The 13,565-nt window shown below is 34.7% G+C and overlaps 4 protein-coding genes and 1 long non-coding RNA gene across 8 annotated transcripts; 2 read left to right on the forward strand and 3 right to left on the reverse strand.

The window, feature by feature from the left end:
* The first annotated feature begins 863 nt into the window (after positions 1-863).
* Positions 864-3,486, forward strand: LOC107227305. The gene is made up of 2 exons (XR_006904622.1): positions 864-1,273; positions 2,049-3,486. It is a non-coding gene; the product is annotated as an uncharacterized LOC107227305 (long non-coding RNA).
* On the reverse strand, positions 2,583-7,470 carry LOC107227318 (transmembrane and coiled-coil domain-containing protein 4). 2 transcript variants are annotated; one of them, XM_046741209.1, is made up of 9 exons: positions 7,021-7,470; positions 6,614-6,913; positions 6,133-6,144; positions 5,874-6,006; positions 5,502-5,743; positions 5,126-5,428; positions 4,722-5,061; positions 4,362-4,611; positions 2,583-4,275 (listed from the first exon to the last, which is right to left on the reverse strand). In XM_046741209.1, exons 1-9 carry the CDS (start codon positions 7,082-7,084, stop codon positions 4,183-4,185), a joined length of 1,737 nt encoding a protein of 578 aa, XP_046597165.1. In that variant the 5' UTR covers positions 7,085-7,470; the 3' UTR covers positions 2,583-4,182. The 2 variants fall into 2 exon arrangements, with proteins under 2 accessions (XP_046597165.1, XP_015523913.1); XM_015668427.2 differs by lacking the exon at positions 6,133-6,144 and having other exon boundaries at positions 7,021-7,469.
* LOC107227319 (probable protein BRICK1-B) lies at positions 7,471-8,574 on the forward strand. Its single transcript, XM_015668428.2, has 3 exons — positions 7,471-7,728; positions 8,041-8,123; positions 8,478-8,574. Exons 1-3 carry the CDS (start codon positions 7,608-7,610, stop codon positions 8,502-8,504), a joined length of 231 nt encoding a protein of 76 aa, XP_015523914.1. The 5' UTR covers positions 7,471-7,607; the 3' UTR covers positions 8,505-8,574.
* On the reverse strand, positions 8,571-10,269 carry LOC107227299. 2 transcript variants are annotated; one of them, XM_015668405.2, is made up of 4 exons: positions 10,229-10,269; positions 9,741-9,924; positions 9,219-9,480; positions 8,571-8,986 (listed from the first exon to the last, which is right to left on the reverse strand). In XM_015668405.2, the coding sequence occupies exons 2-4, from the start codon at positions 9,834-9,836 to the stop codon at positions 8,757-8,759; spliced, it is 588 nt and encodes a 195-aa protein (XP_015523891.1). In that variant the 5' UTR covers positions 9,837-9,924; positions 10,229-10,269; the 3' UTR covers positions 8,571-8,756. The 2 variants fall into 2 exon arrangements, with proteins under 2 accessions (XP_015523891.1, XP_015523892.1); XM_015668406.2 differs by lacking the exon at positions 10,229-10,269 and adding an exon at positions 10,025-10,175.
* Positions 10,270-10,870: 601 nt separating this feature from the next.
* LOC107227298 lies at positions 10,871-13,379 on the reverse strand. Of its 2 annotated transcripts, XM_046741216.1 has the most exons (5): positions 13,100-13,379; positions 12,768-12,887; positions 12,373-12,458; positions 12,208-12,330; positions 10,871-12,078 (listed from the first exon to the last, which is right to left on the reverse strand). In XM_046741216.1, the coding sequence occupies exons 1-5, from the start codon at positions 13,289-13,291 to the stop codon at positions 11,652-11,654; spliced, it is 948 nt and encodes a 315-aa protein (XP_046597172.1). In that variant the 5' UTR covers positions 13,292-13,379; the 3' UTR covers positions 10,871-11,651. The 2 variants fall into 2 exon arrangements, with proteins under 2 accessions (XP_046597172.1, XP_015523890.1); XM_015668404.2 differs by having other exon boundaries at positions 12,208-12,458; positions 13,100-13,378.
* Between the last annotated feature and the right edge of the window lie 186 nt (positions 13,380-13,565).

The raw sequence follows: 13,565 nt of genomic DNA on the forward strand, positions 1-13,565 counted from the left end.
ATTTTCCGTGAGATCTTTTTACACAAATAACTTCACTCACGACACTTTCAATTTTTCGCGCGCACTCCAGGACATAATATTTAACCAATAGCAACAGTAACTAAATAGAAAGAGCCGTTGACATTCTAATTGACTCACTACTTAAAGTTTAAGTAGTACTTTACCGAAAAATCAACTAATCCCAAAAGCGTTATTACATACAAGCATGGACCAATATGATTATTAATGCTCTAAGATTGTAAATACTGAATTCGCGTGCCATAGATACGTAGTTCCTTTTATGCAAAAAATGCAAAAATTGAGAAATTGCACGAAAGAAAAGATATCCCGATCACAGTTTCGTATTTCTCGTGCAATATCTTTATTGTTACGTAAAATGAAAATGTATCGATGTGTTTTTGTTCAGTTTGCATGTAGAACATAGCCGTTATTCCATATTTTTCGTTCTTGATCCGTGGACTCGGATATTCAAAGATATCTAACTCCACATCGCAATCGTGTATAGCTCCTCTTAAGTCCGAGCCTCGGTTAGTGCAAGCGTTGCTTGTCATAGGCTTGTATGCACTACACATACACTTCGAAACACAATGCATGGAAACATATAGGTGTATTCATGATTATGTTCACGGTGTTACAAGTGTTACACTGCGACGCGTATGCGCTTATTGTTGACCAGCCTTTAGGACGATCGCGCACGGCGATTCGTCGCGAACCGCGTCTGGTGAACAACTGAACGCGAATCAGAATGACGCGACAGTGAGCGGCGACAGCGGATAGTCGGAATACGGCGCTGCGCATGCGTGGAATTCCAACAAAAACAGTGTTTTACTACATCAGTGAATCCCCGCTCTCTGCCGCTAGGGAACCTGTGTAATCAAGTGCGGTCAGTTGTTGTGAGTAGGCTCTCAGATGGTGGAGAACAATCCGATGTACGAATTGGCGTGCTTTGCAATTTGGAATTTTTGTTCGTACGTGTCCTTAGTCGCTTCTTCCAGCCGTTTAGCGGTCGTTTCAACGACACTGAAGATCATAATATAGAAATAAAATGTTGGAAGCGGTGCCTTTGCCCAGTGAGTGGGCTGCGAACACGTATAACAATAAGCCATACTGTCTGGTAAAGCTTTCAAAATATTCCTCACGCGACATCAACGAATACATAAAAGTCGAAAATTATTTCGACAATTATCTTGTTGTAAAAATCGAACGCGTACAAAATCCGTACCAGTACGGAAAATATCTACTTTATAGACTGCAAATGAATAATCCTTCAGAGGTAAGATGCTTAAGTATCGTAATTTTCATACACGTTATGTTTACAGATTAAACGTTTTCACTCGACAAACTTTTACATCAAACATCTAATTTACACAATTAAATCACATTAGGTATATTATTCTTCTTTGTCAAATTTTTGGTTGTATATACTCTCGCTAGCATACATACAAAAGTAGTAATCCGCACACACGTCTATGTAGTGTGTACTTATTTATAAACCTTGCTAAAAACTTCTATGTGCGTAGAGCATCCGATATGTATCACATTTCTATGTATGTACATGTGACAACTCTATTCATCTAATGAAGTGTAATCTGTGATAAAGTCTGACAAAATATTCTATGTAATACAGTTAGGTTTACGCATCTTTTTTTACCTGCGTTTGGTATTTGAAGTAATCATTTTAGCGACAGTACAAAAAACAGCATTAGAGTACATGAAAGTGCACTATTACATCCTAGTACTTAAAAATGTTTTTTTTAACTCCACTGTACTAAAAACCTTGTACACCACATTTGCTACATAAAGTATTATGTGCATAATGAGGGCAGTCGTTTTGCTTTCGAATTTGCTATCTTCCTTTTTGGCTGGTGTATGTACTCGCCTATGGCTCATATTGCAAGTTTATACTCGGTAAAAAAAAAAAACGTACTTTGCCACCTCGGTACCAAATCTACTATTGATATATTTAATATTACTATTGAGTAAGGTCTTCTATCCATACCGTTCCTTCCGTTATTTGCTCTAATCTGTCAACTTCTTTATCATTTTAGAAAATCTACTTTATGCCACTGAAGAGTCCAGAGAAGCTGGAAGTAGCACTGCGTTTCAATTGTGATTATCGGAGGCTGAATTATAGCTATGACATGTTTTTTTCTTCTGTATCCACTGCAGAATCTTACTCTGCATCATACAACAAAATTATAGTTATGCAAGGCCTTGTGGGTTATACTAATTACGATGCAGGTCGCTACCCAAAATATGTTGTAACATATGAAAACAACTAATTCGAACAAGTATATCAAACCTCCCAATAGGTTTGTTTGGTTTTTTCTCATTTTTAAACAACTTTCTATAAAGAAGAAAACAACAAAAGAAGTAACAGTAGAGTAGAAGTAGAGAGTAGAAAAATTTTCATATCGTAAGCTATTGATTGTACTTAGTATATTCATCTAAAAAGTCAATATGTTTCTAACGAATATTATTAGAAAAATTATTAACTCATATGCGACATGTTAAATATCTAGTTTTATAAATTTATGTTATTCTACTTTCAATGTGTAAGAATACTTATTTTTTTAAACTCATCGTATTAATTAGACAATCTAGAAGTTAATCTACAGAGAAGTTTGTAAAGATGAATAAGCTGAATGAAGTTGCCAGATTCAATCTCTTGCATTTTTCAATTCATGTTATTTGATTCGGCATTGAAGACATCAAAAATTCGTGTACTACAAGGTTTTCCTACCCTGTTGAAATTTTTATAGATTTTATTCGTCATTTTTTCAATTATATGTGACATTGCAAATTTTTATCTAAATGATACAAATTATAGAAACACAAATATTGAAAAACCAGAAGTCCCTCTAAATATTATCTGTGTACTTTAAGTATGGTAGTAATGTTTGAGTTTTCATCTGAACAAATACGCAATAATTGACTACCATTATGGAATATAAACTATAATCCAGCAATGGGTTACGAATATTGTTTTTCAAACTTTTTTTGCCATGTTAAATCTTAGTTATTTTTATCAGGTTTTAATTTTATCTCAGTTTTAATGTAAACCTAGTTAGTTCTTTTTTTTGTATCCTACATTTTCATTCAGTATCTATCGGATTTCATTGATTTCACTCAAAGCTCTGGGAAGAATCTTGTATAATTATAAGATCACTGTTCGAGTCTCTTTTATGCTGCATGTTAGCCAAAAGCAGTATTCAGCAATACATATTTCATAAAATATCATCTTTAATTGTTTCATTTCTTCAAGCATAGCTTATACAAGTTACATACATACAGTATACAGGCATCAATAGTGCATTTAACGATAAGAAAAATAATGATACTGAAGTATTGTTCAGAGTATAAGTCAACCCCGCATATAAGACAACCCCCAGTTCTAAAACAGTATTTCAGGATATTTTTCTTAGTTACCCACATATAAGACGGGTTGCATATACGACGAGGATGATTTTGGTGGGCGCTGTTGATGAGAAAAAACCTCGACTTATATTCGGAACAATATGGTACATTTCTCAACCACATTATCTTTGGTTCACAAATTAATGTAAAATTTTCAAAATAGCTATCACGTAATATTTACAAACAATAATTAATCAAAGAGTTTTTGTCAAATAGTGACTGTAAAAATAATTAACGTTAGAGATATCTCTTCAGACTCAATGGTATTGGATAGGATAAAAATGCTATTTTGTACAAGTTGACGTTTGTGCGCGTAACTAACTCTTGCACGATTTTTAAATATTCTAATTACGTGATATAATTAGGAAATTTTCGTGAATAATCCTTTTGTATAAAAGGTGATAAATAGACTTTCTTAAATATATAAGTTTTATATAAATCTCTGTGTTCTAAAAGACAGCCAAAACATACATTACATTACACATAGTTGGACCTTTTTTTAAAAAGCGATAAAGACAAAGAAAAAAATATTTAAAAAAACGTAATTTGTCTTTCATATTTTATGGACTTGCGTCGTTATGATTTGTTGTACATGGATATATATCGTATGTATTTGAATAAATTGATTTGATATATTATCACTTGGATTAGTTTTCTTTGATTACCCAATATTTTATTAGTACGGCCATTTTTAGACTTGTAATTAATACTTATATCAAAGGCATAATTGATTATTAAAGATTTTTAAAATCTTTCGGAGAACTACTAATTGGACGGCATCGTATTCTTCTCTTCAGTCAGGCATTTCTTGGAAGGTAGGCACATATCAGATTTGGACAATTTTAGATTACTCACGTGCTGAAAAAAGGGATTACATTGGTCAATGAGGCTTGACACATCTGTGATAAGATTTCAAAGCAAGTTGTCATCTTTTCCATACAAACCTTTTCTGGGCACGGTATTTCAGAATTGGACTTTTTCATTCCATTTTCAGTATCGAGAACCTGACTTGTCTTTGTATTTAGGCCAACAAAATTTAATAGTTCTGGTAATTTTTCAGGATATTCACTATGGCCTGCCACTATAGAGCTCAAGTCTACATTTATTACTTTCTTGCAATTGATAGGAAACAATCCTGCCACCCCAGAATTCATGGATAACGTGCGATATAAAAACCGCAACAGCCAGTCACTACTACAAAATGAAAAAAAAATCATTGAATTTTCAACGAGCACTTTGACTACATTTTTATCGGATATGAATCCATTATTCAAATATACAAATAAATTTTAACAGTACAATACCTGCAATATCCATTAACAAATCTGCCTGCTACTACTGTAGAACATTTTTCCCATTCCGTTTTGTTATTTGTAACTGGTGCTCCGAGTAATATCGCATCCTGTACGATTCCTTTACCACCACCAATTTCAGCCATTTCTCTCAAACAGTAATATATGACTCGAGCCCCCAAACTGAAGCCGACTAGTGTGACTGGTCTCTTTCCATGCTGCCTAGTGAGCAGAACATAAGCTAATTGTTTACCAGCTTCTGAACTTCGCCGGCAACACACAGACCACGGATTATCTATCACAGACGCTATTGATAAAAGTGTAGCAGGCCAGGCCACAGCACTTATGAGACCTGAAAAGTGAGACGATGATCCAATTGCTGCAACCTGTACATTTCTTTTTTTTACAGTACTCACTAGAGAGAATTGTGTATTTTAAAGCTTCTTGGGTGGCCACAGAAACAGCCATGCTCAGTATGTACTCAAATGCTTGACCCATTTCAATTAAATACTTTGTTTCGTATCTAAGAGCATACTGCTCCCTAGACACAGAGAGAGATTGCCAAGGCCTGACAACATTATCGACTTTATCGTCGTTCAGCCAACCAGTAATAGCAATGACAATGTGAAGTTGTTGATCCACAGTTCCATAACCGGACAGAGTTAGGGGCTCGAATTCAAACTCCTCAATTTCCCCAACTCGTTTCTTCATTTTATATCCTGTGTGATAATCAAATCATTGAAACATTGACAACCTCTACAAACAATCATTAAAAACAGTTCAGTGTCAAACCTGTCAGTCCAGCTCCAGCCACTCCAAACAAGGAACCTATAATCGCAATACCAGCCGTACTGCCCAGTGCAGCTGCACTCGCACTTCCAAGTATTGTGCCTACTCCAACACCGATAAATGGTGCGGCTAAACCTCCGGTTAAACCTAACAATGTTCCACCTCCTATTGTGGCTAAGCCAATCGCTGCGTATCTCTTGATTCTACGTATTTTATCACGTCGTTCAGTCTCATGTTGCTCTGCCCTGTATTGAATATCAAAAATAATTATGAGACCCAATTTTATATGACAAGGATTACTATCGCAGAGGCAAAAAGTGTGTAAAAGAAAACAAAAAGTACATTAAGCAATGATTCAAAATATTATGTACATACTCTGTTTGTTCGCTTTGACTCTCATTCAACAATCTGACCAGGGAATGCTCATAGAATTCAATTAATTCAAATGGGACATTTAATAGTTCGGATACTCGTCTGATAAGTACTCTTTGTCTAGAATCATATTCACCTGGATTGAAAAAGTACATCAAATGAATCCATTGATATTGTATTTTGTGAAATCATCTACTACTAACTACACACATATAAATATATATATGTATATCAGTGCTTGTAATATTTTTAAGATTATTACCTGACACAATCCCTGAAGAAAATGTAAGAATACAAAAAAGTGATATGAAATATCGGTTTTCATAAACTGGTCGCATCAGAATGGTAGAAAAAATTTTATCATATTGTAAAAATGTTAAAATTTATGATGAAAGTGAACATAATGAGTGTAAATGATACCTACAATTTTACAATATCTGTGTGAATCGGTTTTTATTTTGCCTTCTCGCAAGATATGATTGAGCAACTCTATGCATGTGAAACACAGATTCAAAATTCATCTCGTCTGTACCCAAAACCCCTGCCAATTTTTCTCCTGGTAAGAATATTGTTAGGAACTTGTGTACAATTGATTACTCTGCTGTTAATTGTTCCATTTACTAAATGTATGGATGAAAGATTTTAGTTTGTGGTATATTACTTTTCAATCTTTTATAAATGGGTAACTGAATACGTAATGGCTGATGTATGAATATTGCATTGAAAAGTAAAAATTTATTCACCATTACGCACAGCCAGTAATACCAAATCCTGTACAACTAAAATTGTTTTGCCTTTTAAATTGGGTTCTTCCATAAGCAAAGCAATATAAGGCTCCTGGGACTGCTCGCTTTTTCCCTCGCTAAGATACATCATTACAGGTTCGTTTTTTTCATTCATTTTCAAATGCTGACAGATCATTTTCATGCATAAATTATTGTAGGCATGATCGCTGGGATCTGAGAACAACTCCGCCAAAGTTAGCGCACATATAGCTCCATATGCGTATAATCCAGCTTCTGATATGTCCAATTCTTTTATACCTGTAATATAAATCATCGTTAATTACATCTATGCTATTTTATAAGAAAGGATTAATTTTCATTGATCAACCAGTGTACAAGTATATATTATGAGTCGAAAAACTTACCTTTCTTTTCAGCCGACGTCTGTTGTTTCAATTTTGAATCCGGACAGCTGTCTTTAGATGACATTTTATCAACTGTGTATCAGACGTCGTGCGTTATTAAAAAATTTTATAGATATCGTTTACAAATTGTGCACACGATTCACCATCGACGCTCTTAATCAGTAGACACACAATATATCACGCTATTGACGGAAATGAAAATTCCACATTTACTGCAATCCAGCAACAGCGTTGGGAAGTTTAACCTAACCTAGAAATACGCTCTCAGGGAAAAATAAAAATACTTGTGAAAATACTATTTGTCACATGAGCGTATATGTTTTATACAAATCACGGTACTGTATAAAATAATTGAAGCCGGTATTTTCATTCGCTAATATCCGAAATCATGCAGTTTTTCCTCATTCATGTTTCAAGTGTCACTTGTGACACTTGTGACGTACGTGAAATTATCAGCAGAAATTCATGCGCACTTTAGTCTTGCGCCGGTTTTACGAACCTACGATCGCTCAAGGGATGGTCAGATTAGGTCCTGACAGCAACAGTGAGTAAGACGCGAAACTGAGGTTTGTGTAAAGCCCTAAATAATGGCTGCAATTCACCGAGAGGCAATACAGAAGCAAATCCAACAGGATTGGGCAAATCGCGAATACATCGAAGTTATAACTGGAAGTATTAAAAAAATCACCGACTTCCTTAATTCATTCGGTATGAATTAACTTTTCACTTTATCCTTAGGTTATGTTCACTTCATTCCGCTGCTCAGTGTTTATTACAGTTAATAAAAACTAAACACTCGTGTGTCAATTATCCAAGCCTAGATTAAGTATTATGATTTTCAGTCACACTTCAATATCTAATTATAAACATTTTTGCTCCTTCGGAGTTGTATCTTTTTCTCACGAAGGATCAATCATTGTCCAACTCATGATAGAAATCATTTCTGAAGTTACCGAATGTAGAGAGTGAGGATATTTACAATCCGGAAGCTGCTTTATTCAATATCTTCATTGTTTACAGATATGTCATGCAGGTCACGACTGGCTGTTTTAAATGAAAAACTAACAACATTAGAACGTCGCATAGAATACCTTGAAGCATGTGTAAGTTACAATTTATAGATGCTAGCTCAAAATCAGCTCAGTGTTATAAATGCCATTGAAAATTACATTAAAATTTTACCTCAGATAAAACCATCTAGTGAAAATATCTCAGGATAAGCTTTAAGAACAGCTTAGAATGATAATTTTTTTAATGTCAGAATTGAACTATCGACTGTTTTTTCGTATGTTAATCAAATACGAATGACTCATTAGACTTGTTACGGCATTGTAAGTGTGCTGAAAATTCCAATGAGTATTCTGAATGATGTACTAAATTCGAAAATGAGTTACTACCTACACACTTTTCAGAAAATTATCAGACTACAATCTAACAGTCGTTTTTTGCCTTTTCAGGTAACTAAAGGAGAAACCTTGACATAACATGACATATATGTATATAAACGTATAATTTAAATTAAATATCAATAATAATAATAATAATAATAATTTACGCATAGAAACTTTCACCTCTTTAATATGTATGTACAATAAATAATGTAAACTATTTGAACCGAATAACTGTATTTATACGTTTTTTTATATACATCCTCTCATGCGACAATAGCAAATGCATGATGACGTACAACCATATTAAGGTAACACTATTTTTGGAAAATGTGCTTGATTTTTTAATCAAGCCCCAGTCGTCCAACCTTTCTCTCCAACAGGAAACAAACTGGAGTCATGATGAGGACTTCTGTGATTTCCGTAAATTCGCTGTACGTTATTAAGATCACCCATAACGTATCCTTTAGTGAATCCATCTTTTCTAACGCAACAAAATGCCCCGGTCATTACAGCAAGGGGCCATATAAAGATAGGAGCCTTAAACATGTAACCCAAGAGACTTCCGGCTGCCATACCTTTGACATAGGATAGATGAGTTGCATGGGATGTAAGAAAAGTGCAATTTTATAAAATTTTCTATTTTATGACGAAAGACATGTAATGTGATTTTATAATAATTGGTCAAGGAAGCTTTATAATACAGTGAGATTTTGCTTATAATAGTATTGTAAACATTTACTTTTTCTGTACAACTTTCCACATAAAGAGGTGGCGTACAAACTGTGATATTATACGTTTTCTACTTACCTCCTATCAAGCTATTGATGGGGTCATCTTTGTTTCGAAGACTTGTAGCGGCATAGGTTATCGCCGTATAAGTTGTAAACGCAGATACAATAGGTATGTTGATGTACGCAGCTCGATTAAGTCCTTCCAGGATAGTTTTCGGGTTCGAGTACATGCGTAAATCAATCGTAGTTATGAATGCTCCTATACCGAGACTCCATTTCCCCGATACCCACAATTTCTTCCAAATATCCTGACCATCCGGGGTATCATAGTACTGGTACTATATGTGAGATATGTAAACAGGCGTGAGGTAAAGTCGTACAATTTGATACATGTGACTAACGACAGAGTTCCGACTGTAATTACATATGGTTGAATGATGGAATCGTTGTGAAATCGGTAGTAAAGAGAGTAGGTGAATAAACAGGGTGAGAAGAAATGAATGGACTTTCATTTTAAACGTGAATCATGGTAGGTAACAACAATACAACGTGCAAACTGAGGAAAGAATAACCTATAAATTAAAATTGATCGTCTTACTGCACGTTTGCCACGTCGAGCGGCGATATTGCTGAACGTAATCGGAGCATAGATATACTCCAGTATAGTCATTTCCCTAACATCTTTTGTAGGCATGATGACTGATGATTCCCGTCAATTTCACCGTTTATAAAAAGCTGATAGGCTACCAGCTGATCGTCGGATGTGGACGAGGTTACGTAAACTGTAGAAACAAGCGTAGAATATATTCAGTAAATATGCATGACTGAAGGAATTATAGCTAAAAAGTAAGCGTGCAAATTTAATATCAGATGAAGTGTTACAAGGTTTTGAACGATGAGGATCAAGTTCGCGATTGCTAGGTTAAATTCATAGGGGAAAGAAATGATATTTTCCGTCAAACTAGCCAATTCTATGCAATTAGTTTGAACCTATAACAACGATCCATTCAACCGTTTTCCACTTTATTAATATCAACAGCATAAATCACTTTCCTTAAATATATAATATATATTTAAAAAAATTACATAAATATGCGACGATCCGGGCTCAACTTTCGGAGGAGCCATGAGAAAATGGTAGCATGACGAACGAGGCTAGAAACAGCCAATCACGGTGTAAGTTTTTGGGACACGTGACCTGCGCGTGCGCCTTACGCTGATTTGAGATAAGTTTAAAATTCATTTCTATGTCAGCAAATACGTAGATTTTATATTTCATACATTTCAGCATGCATTCGAAGTATTTGATAAACTCCGTTGCGTGCAAAGAAAGCCTGTGAATTTTTCGACATTTTTGATTACCATTGAGCGAGACAAATTTGAACAATTACGATTCGATCGTGACTTTTTGAATAATGATACCGCAATAAAAGAACGAAATCTTCTGAATTACGACAATAATTATATTCTTACATTCATGAACTAATTGAGCATACCGATACAGATATTTTCGGATATATGTATTCTGCCATTTCAAAATATTTACCAAATTTTTTTAGCACACAAACATGTAACCATTTCGCAATCAGTCAGACATGGCAGATAAACAATCTTTTGTAAGTCGCAGAGTTATAAAACGTTTTCAACGATTTGACGTAATTCACTGTCGAGAAAATTATAGCAGATTTAAGTTTTAACAATTCATAACGACGAGTGAACAATCGAGAATTTAGTAATTACATCATTTATTTGATCCCAGTTGATTGGCTTTATTTACCTCAAGAGCGAATCTATCTGACACACGAGGAAATTATTATGCATCTGATGTTACATTCCCGTACTTAAAAATTAATGAGCAATCCTAGAAATATTAATTTGTAAGTGAAAGTATGACTGGAGATTTCACTAACATTGATTGTTAGTACTGCAACGTAAATTTAACACCTCCCCCTCAATGTTAACTGAAAGATGGACAGCCCACTCAGTATCTGCCATTATCTTTATTACATTACACATTTGTGGCTGATACAGGTATTATGCAATCATGCGGAGAGTATGTCAATCCTGCTCCTCGTGCATTTCAATTATTCAAGTTATAAATTGGTCTCAGCAAGAAGTTATAAGTCTGATAATTTTTAGACGAGACAATTTTTCTTTTTTCTTTTTCTTTCATTATAACAAATAAATCATGGTAACATTCATTCTTCTACCTCTGTGTCATCATTATATAAGTAATGAAATTTGTATTATTCAAAATATATTAAGCGAATGGAATACATATGAAAAGTAAAATAACATCAGATTAAACTTTCAATAATTTCTAACGATCTACAAACTGTCAACCAAGTAATAATTGTATCGTTATAAAAAGAATATTATAATGAAATAGAAAAAAAATTGTTTCCTAGGCTGCATTTCTGCATTTCATATTTGAGTCCACAATTTTAGTAATCGTAGATATATTTGTAGACGAAATTAGATAGCAGGAAATCCCCAACTGAAAGATGTTTCAATTGACGCTTGGGGAACATTTTTTTGTTGATACCCATATCGACGAGTGAGTTGGTTTCCAATTGAGAGAAGTGAACATATTTTCCGAAGGTGAGTTACCAGTAACCACAGATAGAATGGGCGATATTCCTTGGTTTCCCAGTTGTTTAGCCAAGGCATTAATCACTACTGTAGCGTAGCCTCTTCTTCTATAACGGTCTAGGGTCTGTACCGTCCCCAGACCATGCCAATCGGAATGCAAAGCCCACGAAACCAAAATATCACCTTCTTTTAAAAACAGTCCGACACTTTTATTTAGCGTTACCATTGGCTCGAGGAATTTGATCGAATTTTCTGGATTTTCTTTATCTCTGTGTGGCCACACAGCGTTCATCAGAGGAAGATGAGATGTATCCAGATCTGCTAAGTAACATTCCTCTGGCACCCTGTTGATTTCAAACAAAACGAAAGAATAATTGTTAAATATTATTTTCTTATAAATAGTATAGGAATAATTTATGCCCAATCCCTTGCTTTGTAGAGAAGAAAAAGAGAAGCTTGATGCGTTTGCATACTTTATTTCCACATTTGCACAATCCTCGGCAGACTTTATACGAAAACAGCCTGGTACTTCTAATTCTATTTCGATTCCTTCATTAGTACGAAGTGTAGCTAATGCAGAAAATAGAATAGGCTGGATATATTCGTGAACACCACTAAATGTAACTGCCTTGCTGTAGTTGAAACGTTTCGTCTTTACTAATGCCTCGTGCAATCTTTTCCCAGAAAGCTCTTTTGTAAAGATGACCACGCTGCTCATTGCATACTGCAAAGAAATTATGACGTACATTTGATTTATAATAAAGATTGTCTTTTCAATTGTCAGAGATCTCAAATTGACTGGAATGCAAATGAAGAATTATTATTATTATCATTATTAAGTATCAGTTGTAAGCTAAAACCTGGTGAGTTTATCTCCATCCTACTGGGGCCAGGTGCTGTTGGGGGCGTATAGTTGGTTCTTAAAATTGTTGACCAAGTCCAATCTACCGTCCGGTATCAGATACTTTAGAATTATAGACTAGACGATAAAATTATGATGATCGTAATCTCAAAGACAGAAAATCAAACTTACGCTTGATATTCCAACAAAAGTCGCATCTTCATTGTACTTTCCATTGGGAGAGTAGATTTCTAGCGGGAAGTCTGGATTCAGCTTCCTCCATTTTGTAGCATTTTGAATCCAATAATAGTACTGAAATTTTTTATTTACTTTTACACAAAAGATCTCTCACAAGAGCGAAATAAAAAACAATGAGGTAAAAGATCATGTAACCAGAACGGTTTTACGATTTCTGCTTTGGTTCACAAAATATTGATACATCACCAATTAGAACCATGCGTGTGAAACGAAGAATATCTTAGATTGTAGAAAAATATACAAACCACTGTGGAATTAAAACTCACCATTGAATAAGTGGGCCAATTGGATTTTAAAAGACTTTGAAGTGACGGCCATTCTTCTAAGGGAACTGGTTGCAATATATCAGAACTGAGATCTACTGTTGGCGGCATGATTTGCAATAATGAACGCTCAATTGCCCCAGTTTTGTACTGCACCGTACTCCTTATTGCATCATCAAGGCCACTGTACAGCATACACTTTATTTGCTACTGACAAAATATCAAATGATGGGAGCTTAAACGGGATAATTGTTGTATGGATGCTGTGTGTATGTGTGAGCGCGTATGTATAAATCGAAAAAAAGATTTAGCGCGCTCATTATCAAGCGTGCGCGTTGATTTATAATTTGCATATTGCAATAAATATTATTACCGCGTAATTCAAATAACGAAAATGGAGAATCTATAACAAAATGCTGAATCCGAAACAAACTATAGCGAATTTTTAAACTCACCATTGCATGGGTGG

This window comes from Neodiprion lecontei, chromosome 5 (genome assembly GCF_021901455.1).
Source record: "Neodiprion lecontei isolate iyNeoLeco1 chromosome 5, iyNeoLeco1.1, whole genome shotgun sequence".
Classification (NCBI taxonomy): Eukaryota; Metazoa; Arthropoda; class Insecta; order Hymenoptera; family Diprionidae; genus Neodiprion; species Neodiprion lecontei.

Coding starts and splice junctions, on each gene's coding strand:
- LOC107227299 (XM_015668405.2), bottom strand. CDS start 9,836: ATGCCTACAAAAGATGTTAGGGAAATGACTATACTGGAGTATATCTAT. Junction 9,481..9,740: donor CTCGACGTGGCAAACGTGCA/GTAAGACGATCA, acceptor TCTCACATATAG/TACCAGTACTATGATACCCC. Junction 8,987..9,218: donor CATCAATAGCTTGATAGGAG/GTAAGTAGAAAA, acceptor CCTATGTCAAAG/GTATGGCAGCCGGAAGTCTC.
- LOC107227298 (XM_015668404.2), bottom strand. CDS start 13,291: ATGCTGTACAGTGGCCTTGATGATGCAATAAGGAGTACGGTGCAGTAC. Junction 12,888..13,099: donor ATTGGCCCACTTATTCAATG/GTGAGTTTTAAT, acceptor AAAAAATTTCAG/TACTATTATTGGATTCAAAA. Junction 12,079..12,207: donor TGTGCAAATGTGGAAATAAA/GTATGCAAACGC, acceptor TGAAATCAACAG/GGTGCCAGAGGAATGTTACT.
- LOC107227318 (XM_046741209.1), bottom strand. CDS start 7,084: ATGTCATCTAAAGACAGCTGTCCGGATTCAAAATTGAAACAACAGACG. Junction 5,062..5,125: donor AAAATACACAATTCTCTCTA/GTGAGTACTGTA, acceptor CTCACTTTTCAG/GTCTCATAAGTGCTGTGGCC. Junction 4,276..4,361: donor AAATACCGTGCCCAGAAAAG/GTTTGTATGGAA, acceptor CCCTTTTTTCAG/CACGTGAGTAATCTAAAATT.
- LOC107227319 (XM_015668428.2), top strand. CDS start 7,608: ATGGCTGCAATTCACCGAGAGGCAATACAGAAGCAAATCCAACAGGAT. Junction 7,729..8,040: donor CGACTTCCTTAATTCATTCG/GTATGAATTAAC, acceptor CATTGTTTACAG/ATATGTCATGCAGGTCACGA. Junction 8,124..8,477: donor TAGAATACCTTGAAGCATGT/GTAAGTTACAAT, acceptor TTGCCTTTTCAG/GTAACTAAAGGAGAAACCTT.